This window comes from Alosa sapidissima, chromosome 9 (genome assembly GCF_018492685.1).
Source record: "Alosa sapidissima isolate fAloSap1 chromosome 9, fAloSap1.pri, whole genome shotgun sequence".
NCBI classification, from domain to species: domain Eukaryota; kingdom Metazoa; phylum Chordata; class Actinopteri; order Clupeiformes; family Clupeidae; genus Alosa; species Alosa sapidissima.
The window spans coordinates 2,406,973-2,425,149 of NC_055965.1; the positions used below are offsets into that span (position 1 = coordinate 2,406,973).

The 18,177-nt window shown below is 44.1% G+C and overlaps 1 protein-coding gene across 3 annotated transcripts; it reads left to right on the forward strand.

The window, feature by feature from the left end:
- Positions 1–1,768: 1,768 nt before the first annotated feature.
- On the forward strand, positions 1,769–17,847 carry LOC121718723 (SUN domain-containing protein 2-like). 3 transcript variants are annotated; one of them, XM_042103831.1, is made up of 19 exons: positions 1,769–1,902; positions 2,022–2,073; positions 5,387–5,501; positions 5,692–5,819; positions 6,311–6,481; positions 7,099–7,206; positions 8,464–8,557; positions 8,738–8,799; positions 9,010–9,113; positions 9,808–9,921; positions 10,038–10,091; positions 10,353–10,405; positions 10,720–10,870; positions 11,299–11,541; positions 13,158–13,242; positions 13,486–13,601; positions 13,961–14,128; positions 14,252–14,341; positions 14,591–17,847. In XM_042103831.1, exons 2-19 carry the CDS (start codon positions 2,061–2,063, stop codon positions 14,705–14,707), a joined length of 1,986 nt encoding a protein of 661 aa, XP_041959765.1. In that variant the 5' UTR covers positions 1,769–1,902; positions 2,022–2,060; the 3' UTR covers positions 14,708–17,847. The 3 variants fall into 3 exon arrangements, with proteins under 3 accessions (XP_041959765.1, XP_041959768.1, XP_041959767.1); XM_042103833.1 differs by having other exon boundaries at positions 1,777–1,868; positions 1,977–2,073; XM_042103834.1 differs by having other exon boundaries at positions 1,769–2,073; positions 7,099–7,158.
- Positions 17,848–18,177: the final 330 nt, after the last annotated feature.

The following is an 18,177-nucleotide window of genomic DNA, read 5'->3' on the forward strand; positions in this document are numbered from 1 at the left end:
ATCAGGGACCTGGCATCCAGTAACACACACAAAAAAAAAAACAGTAGTGCATCTAGATCTTCAATGTGACACTTTTTCCCTTTACAGCGTTACACAATGGGACATACTGTCTTGTGGGCAAATGCTGGCGGTATGCCTCCTTCAAGGAGGGGTATCGCCCCATTTTTTTTCCATGCGCCTTTTCAGGCAAATCTGTGGCCTGCCACCACTTCCAAGCACCATTGATTGAGGAAGTTGGTGACCTGGATTTAAGGGAGAAACTAAAGAACATGATTGTGTGTAAACATACCAATACTGTCAAGGGCCAACCTCCTTGCCTCTACAGGCCCTTCAAATATGTGGTGCTTTTGAAGCTGGCCACATAGGCGGCGTCTAAACTCCCTCGTCCTGCCCCCTTCATCCACAGTCCCTTCTCCTGCTCCACTCCTACAAACACTACATCGAGCCTTGAGAGTGGGTCAAAGCCCTACCGACTGAAGGCCCTCACCCAGTCGAACTCCTCACCACGGAGAACATGCCGTCCATCACAAAATCAGTCATATGGGCATGGGAATCATGATGCAACACTGCAGATAGCAAACTGAGTGAGCAGGTTGTGTTAACTAATTAAAGGAGGTTTAAAGACAGAAAACATACCTGCAAACAGTTGGCGGGCACACAGAAACCCAGTGTCTAGAACCAGTTAGTTACCTGCTGCTGTGACTAGCTGAGATATAAACAAAATCACCAAGTTCTGACATATGGGAATTCCTTGAAACAGTCCTTGAAACAAGGAAGGGGACATATCTGTAAGCCACAGACTAAAAGTAGCCTCCAAACTACAGCGGAACCGGCCCAGGGATGTCAGTGAAGATGACAGGCAGGCGTAAAGTTTGGCCCTCACAAACAAGGTGAACATCTGCCAGGTAAATGTTACCTGCTCTTTCATAGAGCACAGGTGCCAGACAGGCAGGCAGGGAAACACAGCTGTGCTCTTAGTACTGCTCCTGCTACATGTCAAATACACTAGTTACTACAAAGCAATCTTGAGTAAAGGTAAGAACAATTCATTTCAAAACATTAACAACATCTTTCAACAATAGTAGTTTAAAGTATACACAACTTGGAAGATCATTGTTGTTCTGCTTAAATAATTCAGTGCAAGTGGTTTCTTCCATTCCTGCAAGTAAGCAGATCTTGCCTTGCTCCACAGGCAATTTCAGGAGGATAATGTAATTTGATTATATTAAATTAGATTAGATTTAACTTTATTGTCATTGTGCAGAGTACAAGATACAAAGAAATGCAGTTCAGGCCCCCCTGGCATCCCCTCGCGGCCCCCGGCCCCCACTTTGAAAACCACTGGCCTACATGATTTGAGTAGGCTACTAGTCAAAAGAGCACGTTTTAATAAAACGAGCGCAATATTTAAGGAGCACATGATTTAGTAAAACGAGTGCAATCTCTTTAGTAGCCTACTAGTTGTGCAATGCATGAATGTTTTTCATGTGCAAAATATTACATTTCATCCATATGAATTGCAAATAATTCCTCCAAAACGGCATTTTTGACACTCGAATTAAAACTGCAGTTTTTGACATGTGAAGTAGGCTAGTGCGGGATACATTTAGGAGGGCATCCTTCACCGTTAGCCTACCAAAGAGTGTAACCTCATAGTACGCTGCTAGGGGGCGATATAGGATAAGTTGTTGTGCCAGCACGATGAAAACAAAGCGACGCAAGAGCTGTGATGACGTCTTGCAGCAGCAACTGTCAAGTGACTCTTCCTGGTGGTGCAGTTGTCACTTTTTTAATCTAGCTACGTGTGTACTTCTGTGCTGGCAGCGCCCATGTAGGACGCCTCGCTTCTTTCTTCTTATTCTGAGTTCGTGAGCATTTAGCAGACACGAGGCGCTTATTCCCGTGAGTCAGACCCTGGCAGTATTTTGCCTGATGTTGTAACTAATTAAATGTGTTGTTTTTTGTGTGCTGGCTAGCTTCTCAGTGCTAGTTGATAGTAACTGAAGATTAACATCTGACAGATCTGCCTCTTGTCTTCGGCGACCAGTTCTAACGGTGGTATGAATCAAATGGGTAAGTAGTCTTCTTGACACCGCTGCTAAGCTGTACCCTCACCCTGAAAAAAAAGAATTGCACTTTCTGTGTATTTGTGTTCTTTATGTGTGTAGGCTAGCTCGAGAAATCTGTTTACTGTGTGAGAAGGATAACTGGAAGGGGAAAGTTAGGCAAGGCAAGGCTGGCTGCAGTTAGTTCATAAACAAGCTGCATTGAATTAGTGACAGTAATAATGTTAGCTGGTGACAGAACTTGCGAGAGCAATGCAGCAGCGACTCCTAAATTGGTTTGCTCAGTTTCATGTCTCAACATGTTTTTACCTTCTACGTAGCAGAAAAGATCCCATAAGTTCCACCATGGCTTTGTTTCTGTTACATTTTAGCGGTCGGGATTAAGCGTATGGGAAAAATGGGAATTTATGCCACATGCAACACAAGTGTGCATTTCCTAGGAGTCTGGCAACTTGACAAGCCAAGTTGGTATTTGTGCATTTCTGCACTGCGTTCACACCATCTAATGCCACATATCTGTTTTTTGGCCTATTTGCTCATGTGGCTTGCTTCCATTACTCATGAGCTGGATGGCAGTTGGTCGATGCCACATAGTGTGCCATGCATTTTCTGTCTGAAGGCCAAATGCTTAAATGGCTACTATTGATGTTGTGGTTTTGCAGTAGACATTTAGGGCTGTTCTACTGAATGGGATTTTGGGAGCTAATTACACGTTTCAGCCATTGCTGCATAGAGATGTCCCCTTTTGTCCTCTCAGATTGTCACTAGGATATGACTCGGCACTTCCACTGTGCTCACGATACGTTTCACATTGTGGCCTTTGCGCCTCCAGCTGCTTTGTCACGCTCTGCCAGCCTTGCCAACGCCCTCATGCCCACCCCACCCACCCAAAACGCAATCGAGATAAATGGAGATCAACTCAGCCGCCTGCTCTCCTCCCACTACAGTGAGGATGGCTTAGCAAATGGATTAATTGGCCAGTCAGCTCATTAGGATCATGACTGGGGTGCATGAATGTGTCCCATCACTTGCCCGCTTGGCAGGTGCCCAATACTGTACATGGAAGCATATCACCACCCAAGACCTGCTAAACACACATACAAAAAACAAGCATTCGTGTCCTCATAGTATTCTGTGTCAAAGGTGGGTTTGGGTTTAATGTTCAATGGAATTCAAACCGAATGAAAGGTAAGATTGTATTTAAGAGGATGTATTGATTAGAAACACACGGTTCTGTGTTGTTAAAGGCTGCGGAGGGTGGGGTAGCCATAGTGAAGAAAGAGAAACTCGGTAAGTGGCTGATGACTGGTTGGATTTGAAAGGGCACAACTTGGAAAGGAGGGGCAGCCATGGGCATGGAGGAGATGTACACACGCAGAGGCCTAATGTGTCTGATTTACCACAGCATGGAAAACGGAGAGACCTCAGTCTGGGCCAAGAAAAACTAGACAAAATTGCTCAGACAGGAAGTCAGAGACGGGCCTCGTTTATTTTCGGTTTTTAAATGTTTCTTCCTGCTTATACGAAGCGTGCATTTAAAATGAGTGTCATTTCTGTGTGCTGTCTTGCAAACATCACAACTGGATCCAGCCAGGTTTATTCTATTGATAAAAGTCACTTTGAATCTAGTCATAGCCTAGATTTTCTTCACAATGTTTGTATAACAATTGGCCCTTCCCACATCTGGGCCGTTTGTCGGACTGAAATGTTCAGCGCTGTAGGTTATATTGCTTATTCTGTCATTATTCTGAGATCTCTCACTCTTTCTCTCTCACACCCACACACTGCTGGCACCACCCTCACTCTGTTGCACAAGGCTGAGCAGAGCAGAGCAGGCCAACGGTCAACAGATCGGCCTCCACATCAGCGTGCTGCTAGTTAGTGCAGACCGGGGCGTGTGAGTGGGATCAGTTCAAATCGCGACTTTGGATTTGCAGGGAAACTAAGAGAAAGAGGCCTTTTCATGGGACGCCATCAATGGCCCTCTTGTGCACCTTGTATTGTACTGTGTATCCCCCGATCAGGTTGGATTTCAGGCTCACGCGGGATGCTTTGTGTTTGGTTGTCTGCACTGGAGATGCAGGAGGCGTTATGCAGCGCAGCACAAGACCAACATCTAAATTCATCCAGCATTTATCCTCATTATATGTCCCAGGGATTATAACAAGAAGTTGCAACAATGCCACACATTGTCCAGGCACTGCAAATGCTCCAAGTAGCTATTTTTGTTGGGCGTCCCTAACTGGCTGGCTGTGGTGTAAGGGTTTAGATCTGATTTGTGTTGGTGGGCGTCCCTAACTGGCTGGCTGTGGTGAGGGTTTAGATCTGATCTGTGTTGGTAGAGGGTTGGAGCAGTGTGGTGAGTTGGTGCACGTGTTCGCTCCACGTGGAGGACATTCCCGCGTGGCCCAGCCTGCCCCCGTCTCTGCGTGTGTCTCCCAGCGCCGCCGGGCCAGCCGGCATCCTGATCTGGTGAAGTGGACACTAGTGGACACACACACACACACACACACACACACACACACACACACACAGCCATGCAACCCTCTAGATTAGCCTGGGATTACAGATTAGGGATTACAGCGCAGGCATCTGTCAGAGATGGCTCAGTGGTGGTGACACTGGTGTGAGGGGTCTGGGTGTTTTGTCTGCTTTCCTAATCACTCGGTGCGGCGTCTCCTAACGAGACGAGGACCTTCCCTGGGTTACGCAACGCAGAGGAAGCCCAGTGCCTGTGTTTGTCCAGGCAGATCTATCCTGCTCTCTGTCTCTTCTCTAACTCTACATTACTGTATCTGAGGTCACATTGCTATCTTTTGTTTCTGTGCTGTATGTGTCTGTTGTGTCTGTTAACCTGTCATGATCAAAGTAATTTTATGACCGTGTTTAGCTCAAAATATTTGTTCCTTGTTCTCTCCCTCTCTCTCTCCCCTCTCTCTCTCTCTTTCTTTCTCTCTCTCTCTCCACTCTCTCTCTTCCTCTCTCTCCCCCTCTCTCTCACTCTCTCTTTCTTTCTCTCTCTCTCCACTCTCTCTCTTTCTCTCTCTCCCCCTCTCTCTCTCCCTGCCTGCTCCCCCTCTGTCACTGTGTTGTTAATGTGTTGGCGTTAAGCTGCTCTCTGTCAGGAGAGTGTTAATATGCTGGGTGATGAGAAGTCAAGCCCATGTGCCTGGCATGTCTCGAAGTGTCAGCGCGGAGCACTTGGCAGAATGTGTTAATACCCGCGGTCCCGCGCGCGTGCATGCGTCCCTGGGTCTCCTCTCTCCCTCTCTCTCCGGCTGCTTTCACTAACGCTCTGGCGTTCTCTCCGTCCCTCACAGAGATGTCCAGGAGAAGCGCCAGGTTGGGCACCAAGGATCTGCCCGACGACGATGCAGCCAGCACCAGCTCCACTGGCTCCACGGGTCAGGTCTCCTACAGAGAGACTCCAGTCAGGTTTGTGTGTGTGTGGGTGTGTGTGTTGTGTACTGTATGTTGTGTATGTTGTGTGTTTTGTGTGTGTTGTGTGTTGTGTGTGCGTGTGTGTGTGTGTGTGTGTGTGTGTGTTGGCTGTTTCAAATCTATGTATTCTCATCCAGCGGTCATCTTCAGTCTGTGAAATGGATCATGTCTCCTCTGTGTCCAGGATCTTCAAAAGGAAGACTGGGGGTCGTAAGCCGGCGGGCTCTTCGCGAACCTCCAGCCGTGATAGCAGCGTGTCCGGCGAGACGGTCAACCAGAGCAGTGACCCAATCCAAACGGACAGATACCCTAGTGAGTCAGCGTTTTCGATTCTCATTTTCATCCAGTTACAGTATGTTCAGTAGTAGTATGCTGAACTCCCTCCATGTGTCTTTTCCCTCTTTCTTATGTTTCCTCTCTCTCTCTCTCTCTCTCTCTCCCTCCCTCTCTCTCTCCCTCTATCTCTCTCTCTCTGTTCCTCTCTTTCTCCCTCTCCCTCCCTCTCTCTCTCTGTTCCTCTCTTTCTCCCTCTCTCTCTCTCTTCCTCTCTTTCTCCCTCTCCCTCCCTCTCTCTCTCTCTGTTCCTCTCTCTCTCCCTCTCTCTCTCTCTTCCTCTCTTTCTCCCTCTCCCTCCCTCTCTCTCCCTCTGTTCCTCTCTTTCTCCCTCTCTCTCTCTCTCTCTCTGTTCCTCTCTCTCTCCCTCTCTCCCTTTCTCTCTCCCTCTGTTCCTCTCTCTCTCTCTCTCTCTCTCTCTCTCTCTCTCTCCCTCTCTCCCTCTGTTCCTCCCTCTCTCCCTCTCTCAGGCGTGTCCCCCTCCGTGCGGAGTGTGGTGTCGGTGCTGCGTGCACCCATAGGGAGGTCCAGCAGCAGCAGTCGTTTCCAGCAGGAGGCTCCAGGCTTCTCCTCTGGGTACTCGTCCTCTGAAGAGGCCTACTACAGGCCCAGCCCCAGCCCCAGTGCCAGCGGCGCCTCCAGTGAGTGTGTGTGTGTGTGTGTGGGGGGTTGAGGGGGGGAGGGCCGACTCTGAGCTGGGAGGGTGGGAAGGGCCGACTCGGAGCTCAGTTACTTGAGTCTTCTGTGGGCAGCATTCAGTCACTGTGCTGTGTGGGTTTAAAACTGTATTGTCCTTGGATGGACAATTGATTTGCAATGTATGCGTTGGAAGACTGGAATAATCTCTTCAAAGCATGTCAGTCTCCGTGTGTTTACATACATACCATATTCAGAGAGAAAAGGAAACACTTTTTTGGATGTGTTTACTCTGTCATTTTCCCTGACAATGGATAGGACATGTATTTTTAGGTTGTAGTTAACAACCTCCCATGTCATGCAAGTTGTTCCTCACTGTCCTAGTGACAAGTTGTTATATCCTCCAGATCTCCAGCAAAACTCCTGTTTAGATAAGGAGCATTTGTTTGTCATGTTGTTGTTGTTGTTGTCCTCTTGCTGCCCTTCCACTCAGGCAATATGTCTAGTCATAGAAATAGTCCAAGGCTGCCAGGCTTTCTGTATCACCCATCAGTCAAACCACAGGCGCCTGTTCCGTCCCTGATAGTTCTTTGGCTCCCTCTTCCTGTTTCCTGTTTCCCAGGTTCCCTGCAGTCTCCAGCAGAACCAGAGTTTAGCTTGAAAGATGCTCTAAGATCTCCTGGTGAGCCCTCCAAACTCTCTGTCTGTTTCTCCCTCCTGTCATCTCTAGGTAAACTCACACTTTACACAGATATGGAACATGAGTAGTGTTCACTTTATGAGTAGTGTTCACTTTACACTGATATGGAACATGAGTAGTGCTCACTTTACACTGATATGGAACATAAGTAGTGTTCACTTCACACTGATATGGAACATGAGTAGTGTTCACTTTATGAGTAGTGCTCACTTTACACTGATATGGAACATGAGTAGTGTTCACTTTACACAGATATGAAACATGAGTAGTGTTCACTTTATGAGTAGTGTTCATTTTACACAGATATGGAACATGAGTAGTGTTCACTTTACACTGATATAGTACTAATTGTATACTGCTGTCAAGTTGGGGATGTATAGTTGTGTGAAATTGAGAGATTTTGTAAGTTATTTGCACACATTAGAAATCTTACTGGGGCACAGTATTCTATTTGCACAATTAGATACTTTAGGGAAACTTCCATGGAAGAATAAAGTCCAACACAGTACAACTGTATGTCTAATATTGCTTGGGAAATCAGAAATGCAGTCAGGACTCAGGACAATCCAAGACATCTCATTCTGGTGGAATCTCAGGAAATCACTCAAATTGAAACTGAAATTCCAAACTCTAAACAAAAACAACATAATCTCTAAAGCAGAAACAACATGTACCGGTAGTCATTGTAAAGGACAGTCTTTTTTTTACACACCTTCTGAATTAGACTGATCAGACACAGATCTCTGTTGGTAGAATTGGTGTTGTGCATTGTCATCTGATTTGCTCTGTACTTCCCAGAGTGAATGCTCTCAGAATATAAACCCTTCTTAGATCACTAAGTGAATGGTGGGTGGTATAAGTGACCATCATGACCTGTAGACAGGGAGCAGGACATTTCAGTAGCGACGTGGGTAATGTGCTGCCCCAACCCCCCCATACCCCCTAACCCCCCACCCCCCTCATTGGAATTCCAGTCTGTGCCCCAGATGCGTTGAAGACAAACTCTAACTGTGCCAAATCCTATTGTTTGAAGCTTGTATCCATGAAATAATTAGGCCAGTATTTTACTTTTTATTTTACTTTTAATTTTACCATCTGGACTGGTAATGTAAATAAGACTATTTGGAGCCTGCTACAAGTCAGGTTTTGGCTTCCAATCCATTGTTCCTGTTGAGTGAGCTTTGTCCGTTTGTCTCTCATTTGAACTGGCTGCTTATTCTCCCTTCAACAGTGAGCTAGTTGTGGCGTGGTGGTTAAGAGCATTCTTGTGCTGTTGTGTGTTGCCAGCTCAGTCTCTGGTGATGGTGTACTGGTGGATGGGCTCAGCCTGGTACAGTCTCACCTCAGGAATCACATTCCTGGATGTGTTCCTACTCAGCAGGTAATAGACTCTTTGTGTGTGTGTGTGTGTGTGTGTGTGTGTGTGTGTGTGTGTGTGTGTGTGTTGCTAAAAAGCTGGTGAGTGAGCATCTTCAGGAATTCTGTATACACATATTCCATAGCAGCCGACTGCTGCTGATTTTTTTGAGTGCGTGTGACTGACTCATCATTCCCCCCTCAGGCGCACTGCAGGTGTGAGGAAGGCCATTCTCCTCTTCCTCCTCGTCCTCCTCCTGGCATTCGGTGAGTTCAACCTCCACAGTGCATTCTACGGTCTTAATGACGGAAATAGACACCTATGCTCAATGTCTGGTATTCTCTCTCTCTCTCTCTCTCTCTCTCTCTCTCTCTCTCTCTCTCTCTCTCTCTCTCTCTCTCTCTCTCTCTCTCTCCCTATCCCTCTCTCTCTGTCTGTCTCTCTCTCTCTCTCTCCCGCCCTGCGTTGGCACGTAGGCATGTGGTATTGGTATCCCCACCTCTCACGCAGTCTGTCTCAGATATATGTGAAGAGCAAGCCCAGCCCAGCTCCACCAGGCCCCATCCAGCACAGAGTTAACGTGAGTTCCTGCTAACACAGCATGTGCTAACTACTCTATTCAGCATGTCATCACAACATACACAATGATGCTGTATCCAGAGTGGACACACAGCTGTTAAATACCTGCATGTATTAGCATTCTCTACTGGATTATATGAGTAGGCTCTTTTTGGTATTGGAAATCATTGACAATAGAATTAATTTGGAGTTTCGGAGGCCATGTTAAAAACAAGTCATTAAAGCAACAGGATTAAGTCCTTTTAGCTTAAAATAATGGCTTCAAGCTCATGTTGATGCCCCTCTGACTTCCAAAAAGGAGAATTGAGTCTCTAACATTGCTGATGTACACTCAGACCGCCTCGTAGTGCATTATGAAATACATCATGCATTACATCATGTCCTTGTTGTACAGTGTTGGAGCTTTTCATCAGTTTTAGACCAATTAGGTATCTCCTTAATGCTAAATAGGTACCCATTACATTGAAAGTTGCTTGAGTCATCCGTAAATGTGAAATGAAACGGAAGTGCGACATTGTATTCAGGCCTGGTTGTCATGACGATATCTATCTCAGGCCCCACTTCTCCTCAGTTTCCTGTGCGGCTTTCTCAACAGTGTGCACGCTGTGCTACAAACCACATCCTATCCCCCACACAGCCATGCTCATAGCGTTGCGCTATTCTGTCTTTGTCTCTTCCCTTCTGTCTTCTGATAGGATGGCATCCCTCCGGCCAGTCTGTCCATCCTGAAGGAGGAGATCTATAGGCAGCTGCGTGAGCAAGAGGCCCGGTGGTCAGAAACCGCGTCCCAAAACCTGGAGAGTGTAAAGGTATGGGAGGAGTTAGAGCAGAATAGAACGCAGGGAAAGACCATGGAGGAGAGGGGGGAACTCACAGGTGGGCTTGAATGATTGAGTTGACTGGAATGTGTTTGTGGTTTCACCAGAGAGAGATCACTCTTCTGAAACAGGACGAACAGAAGCAGAAGCAAGCAACTGAGGTGAGACATTTCACCATGAGCAGAAGATGAGCTGACACCAATCACACATGTCCACTCCCACAATTACACCATTTAGTTACAGAAAGCTCTCACGCTAGTTTCTTCCTGTGCACCTCCCTTTCTGTCCTCACCCACCCACAATATCCCCTATCTTGTGTTTCATTTCTTGTTGTCATGGTCGCACACAAGTCAAACAGGAAATACAGCTGTTGGGTTTAGAATATGGAAGCTTTAACTTTGACATATGGCTTGTGGTTTTAGGTGCTGCAGACTGCTATTAAGAATCTTCAAAACGAAAAAGTGACAATTACAAGGTAAGCCAAAGAAGTCTCAATTTGATAAATGGCTCTTCAGCAGAGCAAAATTAGTGTCAATAGGCTTATTTTACATTAATACATTTATGTAAAGTAGTATTTTACATTAATAAATGTATGATGTTTGAAGACATCATAGATTTGTTAATGTGTAATACTCTACCAACATAGAGGGCAAACATTCCACTGCACACACACACAACATGTTTGTTTACAGTATTTGTTTTCTAGGCGTGTCTTAGCAATCTCTTTAGTTCCGCCCACGTCAGGCGGGTGCTGTGCTGCAAGTCTCACAGCTCTCTATCTCCCTCTAGTGTGCACTCCGAGCAGCAGAACTCGCTGGGCCAGGAGCTGGAGGGGGTCCAGCAGCAGATCACACTGCTGAGATCTGAAGTGTCCGACCTGCGTGCCGCCTCAGACTCACTCCAGAACAGGATCACATCCCAGGAAGCTTCTCAAACCAAAGTATGCACGGCATCCCTCAAAGTCTTCATAAATTGTTTAGTCTTAAAACAGACTCTCTGTCATACACAACCTGAACACACAAACACACTTGCACATTTCCACATTGTAGATTTGCCCTCTGTACATCTTTTGTATGTCAACATCTTTTGTATGTCAATACAATAGAAGTCTTCTACTTCTTTGCCAACATTACATTATATTTGAATTTATTTATACATTTTGCAGACACTCTTGCAACTTTTTATTATGATTTAATTACACATTTACTTTCCTCAGCTATTGACCGCAGTGCTTTGGTTTTGAGCCAAGAGCTTGGTGCTGTTGCCACCTTGACCAACCAAAGATACATTTAGCTCAAGATGCTCATATTGCTGATGATGTAGCATGGCTCATCACTAATGCCCAGTTGCCCCTTGTTGATCTGCCAGGCTGCTGCTCAGCTGAAGGAGGACTTGTCCAGCTGGCTTCTGCAGAAACTCTCATCGCAGCGCCAGCCCCAGCCTCTGCCCAGGGACGTGGTGCTGCAGCCTCACCTGCAGGGGGCACTGGAGGCCCTGGAGCAGCGTCTGCTGACGCGCCTGGCAGAGGAGAAGGAGAGCCAGAAGACGGACGCCTGGAGGACTGTGGGGGAGACGCTGCAGAGGGAGGGGGTGGGGGCCATCACCGTTCAGGTGAGGAGGAGACCACGTGTATTCCTTGACCACAATTCAGCCATCAAATACTGCCTCTTTATCTTAGGGGACTGGCAATGACTTTCTCACTGCATTCTTTGCTGTCTGTGGCTATGGCAGTGTTTCTCACTGACCAGTGTTTGGTCAACTTTTCCAGACCAATGACAATACTCACTGAACCAAAGTACCAGTAGGGGTTAAGTCATTGAGAGACCTCAGACCCATTAGACCAGCCTCAGACGAGTCCAGGAAGTGACATCAATTCCGAAAATAAGTACATCATTTACTTTACTCTTTATGGAGAATACAGCTGGAAAAAACGTGTTTTCTTTTACAGTTCATGGAAAAAATAGTCACATTAGGTAGAAGATTTTTATTATTAATCGTAATTCACATTTATTTATTAAATAATCGATCGCGACTGACTGTCCACGAGATATGCCAGAGTCAGCTGGAAGGAGCTCGTGACTCACGCATAGGGAATCAAGGCAGATATTGCGCGAAATTTTGGTTTATGGCTATCGTTTAGGTGTCCTTCCTATTCATTAGCATGAACATGATGACTGACTAAATAACTGACTATGATGTTTAATAAACCATTGTAGGCATATAAGTTATCATTATATCACATCACATCAATTAAGTGTTTTCTGTAGGCTAGGCTACTGTGTGACATGCTTTACACTAGGCTACAGCATATAAATCAACAATAGGCTATCAACACATTTGCAGTATCACTGTTGCAGAAATCACATACAAAAAGGCATCCTCTTGATTGTTTGTACATTTTTGCACATTCCAACATAAGGAAGCAGCATGAGGAAACTTGTCGTTTTTTTGCCTTATTTTCTAACTACTTTTACGAGTCTGCAGTATCACAGCTGTTATGTTATGTTATGATGCATTTCCTGCGACGCGGTCATTCGTCTCTAAATGACTTAACTTTCTCTCCAAAGTACTCTGCACCTTGCTGGTTGTGTCAGAGGTTTTGTTTGATTTTCTTTTAACTAACCCCGTCTTGACAGTTTGATAGTTATGTTTCTAGTAAGTTAATATGTATTCCATAACTTTCATCAATTACACTGATAATTTGTAATCTAAATAAAAAGTGTAAACTGGCATAGCTACATAGGCAGTGTCACAGCAGACAATTCAAATAATGTATTACATATACAACTCACAGCTTTGCTTTGGAGTCTCGCATAGGCAGTTTAAGAAACACTGATGGAAAATATGATATTTTACCACATCTGCTTAAGGACCACTAGGGAGCGCTAGTGGACCATCAGTGTCCCCGGACCACAGTGAGCAACATGGCTGTAAGGGAGCACTGTCCCTCAGCAGCTACTGTACCTCTGATATATGTGGAAGAGCGCCAGTCAGATGCATACTGAGTGAATGCTGACTGTTCTATATTATTTTATTCTAGTCACACATTTTTGTCAGCTGCTCAGTCTGTATATGTGTCTTAATATGATGCACACAGGTGAAATGTGTTTGCATGGAATGACTTAAGAGACCCAGGTGTGGCATTTGTTTGACACATGTTTGCTGCCTCATGTATGTGTCATTTTCTTTTTCATACTTATTTGTTTGTGCATTTGCATGTGGAGCAGGATGTGGAACAGATTGTGCACCGAGCCTTGAGTTTGTACCGAGCTGACGGGATTGGCATGGCTGACTATGCGCTCGAGTCTTCAGGTAGGAGAGCACTTAGTCAATGTGGTGTGCTGCAACTTGTCTTTAATGAGACATTGTTGTAGCTCTAACTTCTCTTTAATGAGACATTGTTGTAGCTCTAACTTCTCTTTAATGAGGCATTCTTGTAGCTCTAACTTGTCTTTACTCATCCTGTGGCTGTAACTGGGGTGTGGTGGTGTGTGGTGTGTGTGGTCCTGTGGCTGTAATTGGGGTGTGGTGTGTGTGTGGTCTGTGCACATGTAGGGGCGAGTGTGATCAACACGCGCTGCTCTGAGACGTACAGGACCAGGTCGGCTTGTCTGAGCCTCTTTGGGTTCCCCCTGTGGTATCACTCCGAGAGCCCCCGCACGGTCATTCAGGTACAACTCCACTCTATTCTCTCTCCTCAGCACCATTCGGCCTCTATTCTATCACCAGTCACTCTTTCTCTCAATTTACCGCACACGCTTGCAGATTATATAAATATATATACAGTAGGTACATCATTTCTGTGTGGCGGCCTTTAAAGAAACAGTACTGAGTTCTTGTTGTAAACAGGCAAGAGACCTGACTAACAGCATGGCTGGCAAGAATGAAAGTTGAATATGTATTTTGGCAGTGTACTGTGGGTTTCCAACCAAGTAGAAGGCTTTATTGTTTGTTGTATGGGCAGATAGTAGGAAAGACGACTTCATCACATGACCATATCACATGACCGTGACCATATGATTTCCTGCAGCCTGAACTGTACCCTGGGAAATGCTGGGCTTTCCGTGGGGGCGAAGGCTTCCTGGTGATCGCGCTGTCCTATCCAGTGCGCATCACTCACGTGTCCCTGGAGCACCTCCCGAAGGTCCTCTCTCCCACCGGCCGCATCGACAGTGCCCCCCGCAGCTTCGCTGTCTACGTAAGTCGCCTGAAAGTCCCCTGAAAGTTTGACCCAAAACACATGTGACATTCTGTTGTTCTCAGGAATGCAGCTGGCACTATGACTCATGGGCTTGCGCCATGTCATCTGTCCTGTCACCAGGGTATGTCCAATGAGCACGAGGAAGGCACCGCTCTGGGGACCTTCACTTATGATCAGAATGGGGAACCTGTCCAGACCTTCAAACTCCCGGTGAGATTGGAGCCTTGCGTGCGCCGTTTAGTCATGCCACACATCAGTGTTTACCACATCCGGGTTTCTCTTCTCACTTAATCAAATGGCACACGCAAGTTCCCTCCTTACCCACATCCTTCCACGGAGCACCAATCTCGCTTACTTCTGTCTCATCCTTTTTTTTTCTTGTCCTCCGTGACCCTTCTTCTGTCTCATCCTTTTTTCCCCTTGTCCTCCGTGCCCCTCCCTCGCTCTCCCCCATGTCAGGCCCCGGTGAGGGACGCGTACCGGATGGTGGAGCTGCGTATCCTGAGTAACTGGGGCCACCCAGAGTACACGTGTGTGTACCGCTTCCGAGTGCACGGCGAAGCAGAGGAGGCCTGAAGACAGGAGCACAGCACGGGGGGGGGGGGGGGGGGTGAGGAAGGAGTAGAGAGCGGTCAGTTGAGATTTCAGTTAGACCCCCCCCCCCCCCTCTCTCTTTCTGTCCACTGTCCACTCATGAAGGTGATACTGCTCATTAGATCAGGAGTTATCACACAAAACTGCCTCATTCATAAACACACACACACATTCTGTTTCACTCACTGTTTCACTCACAGACACATGCACACAGTGTTGGAAAGTAACGGATTGCTGATTTTATAAATCCATGTAGTTACATTATAGTTTAAATTTTTTTTAAAGATTGCACCATTATACTCTTTTGTAAACAAGCTACTGCATCAGACAGGCCTCCAACTGACCCATCTTCTCACCCGTGTTGACACACCAGTAAACAGGAAAGCGTGAAAAAGTGTCCGAGCATGTTCAAGAAAGTGTTACATCTGTTGTCCTCTGCTCTAGTGCTGCAAAAAGCAAACATAAGGAAGGTTACATCTCTTAATATGTTGCTAGTGAAAACAGAACACAAAATATCTGCTAAGCGATGAAAATATCATTTGACTTTACCAAATTATTTTTGAAAATCAGTGATGCAATCTGAAAGTTACATTATTTACGATTTTACAATAGAAAATATTTTTACCCATGTAAATTCCATAGTGTAATTCACCCATACTGTGTGTGTGTGTGTGTGTGTGTGTGTGTACTCAAAACCACAGGCAACGCATAATATAATATTTCAGTCACAGATTACAGATATGTACATTTGTTGAATACTTTGCACTATTTAAGCAAATTTATTGCTATTGACAAATGCATAGGAATGTTTCCCCTTTGCTATTTATTGTTTGTATTGATGAAGAGAGGCTTCTGGTGTTCTGCTACTGCATCTGTTGCTTAATTTGGCTTTGTCTGATGCTTTATGGTCATTTTATGCACTGCCAGTTCTCAGCTAGCAACACATGCCTAAGAGGAGGTAAAGTTCGTCTGCGGGTGTTAATCTCTCCTCTTGCTTTAAATATATTCATTAGTGAGACCATATCACATTTCTCCAGTACAGAGATGCGCTCAGCAAACTATATTGACATGCATGCTAGACATGATGCTGTTTGCAGTTTGATAGCTGACTAAGATTGAATGTATTACATCTGTTTGAAATATTTTTATTTTGGTTTGTCAAATACAGTGTTATTTTAGTTTCTTTTCTTAGTAAAGCATTTTTAGGAACTGATTAGTAAACTGATTTTATTTAAAGAGAGTGTGAACATGTAACTTGCAGGTTAAATTTGTCACTGTTGGTAGGCGATCCATGGAGCTGGACAGTGGGTATACCCCGAACATTCTATTAAACACTGATTGGCAATGGAAAAAAAAACCTGTTGCAGCGATTACCAGTTGTCACCTGATTGTTTTAACAATCATACTTTTTGAAACAACACTGTATGAAGTTATAACAATTAATCAACCAACCATGGAACAAATAACATTCCATACATCATACTAGGAGTCATCTCTGGCTGGGGGGCACCAGCCCCATGTGCAGCACTAGATTAACCACAGGTGCTTCTGTCCCAGCGGAGCCACATTTGTGGGTGACATTAGCTGTACCGACACCAAGATTCTTATTTTGTTTTTTAAATACAGTACACTTCAAGACATTTAAAGATTTTTTTGTTTGCTTCATTTCCCTACAAATTAATTAATTATCTTAGCCTGCAAGTTTCTCTTTAAGCCATTTGTTAAAGCATTTCTATTTTTTGCTTCCAAACTGATACTTGAAACTGGGTCATGGATGGAAATATTTGACTATATATTTTTGTAGGGCCATAACTATTGGAACAGACTTGAATCCATCGGGGCTATAATATTGTTTTGTAATATGTAAAAAAAAAAAAAAGAAATGTATTTTGAAATGTTAGAAAAAATCAGTCACATTCATTAAGATTTTGTATTTGAGATTTTTTTAAGTGTAAATATTGGCCTCATTCTTTTTTAATAGTTTTGTTTTCAGTGTAAGATGTGATCATCATAGGCTTCTTATGTAAACACAACTGATATAGTATTACTAAACAAACTCTCCAAAAGGCTAAAATCCATAACATAGATTCAAAGAAGGTAGAATTACACAAACACAAGTCTGTACTCAAAACTTGAGCTCACAGCCTTACTGTCTTCATGGGCACATGAATGTTAACAAGTCAGTGGTTGGTCATGTTTAAATATTATGCCTCTAGCCATGTCTTTATTTACAAGACCGTGCATCAGAACACTGTTCTTAACACATGTTAAATTGCTGGGAGTAACATGGCATATAGTTATGCTAAACAGATCATCATATATTTTACCTCTGCATTTATAGATTAAAAGATTTTGTGGTACTGAATGTATTTGAATTGTGTATGGGTCAGATTTCTAAAACAAGCTGAAAGATTACCGTAACCAAGTTTATATATAAACTGGACTAGAATATTGATATATAACATTTGAGTGAAAGTTAAACATTTTCAAGGTGTTCCTTAGTGGTGGATAAACATTGCCTTGTGTTTAAACTTCTGATTATTTATGCCTTTTTGTCTTTATCTGCAAGAGTAAAACTGATCTTTGTATTGTGCTTGTTTTATTCTATCTTATACCACTGAAAAAAAGTGTCTAATTTAACAAAACGTATATTCAACATATTATGCACTCAAGTATTTTCATTTTCAAGGGTGTTGAGAAATATGGAATAAAAATGTTTTACCTCATTGTGAAAGTAATCACCAATACGTCAATCACAGTAAATTACTCAACATGTTACGGTACATTTCAGATATTCTCAGAAGTATTTTATTTTATTTTTTATTTTATCCATTGTTTTTATCCATGTCTCCTGTAACATAAATTGACATTGGTTGTTGGATATATTTTCCCTTGCTGGTTTGGGGATGATAAGATATTTTATGACAGGGTATCATGACTAAAGTGCTTCTTGCTCCTTTGACATAGCTCATAAATAGCTGTAGAACATGTTGTGTAGTGTCTTGATTATCAGATATTTTCCCCCACATGCATATAAGCTAACCATAGCTGAATATCCGTAATCAAGCATTGCTTTTGTAATATTTGTATTCTTAAATAAAGTTATTACTTTAATAATTGGACTAAGTGTTGATTACGATATCATCTCAATATAATATTTCTGAACAAAAGTAAAACATCTGCTTATGGCCCCTGCCTATGGCCCAAGGCATAGTTAATCTACAGTATGCATCCTTTGACTAACATTTGAGTCATTGATATGAAAGGCAAATACATTATTCTGGGGCGTTTTTGCCTTTATTGTGATGGGAGGAGACTGACGTGAAGCGTGTGGGAAAGAACCTGGATGTAATGTGGTACAGAAATACACAAGTGTATTATTATATTACACAAGGAGACAATGCTGTGATTTCAAACTGGGTTACTTGAGAGAACCTAGTACAGATGAACAC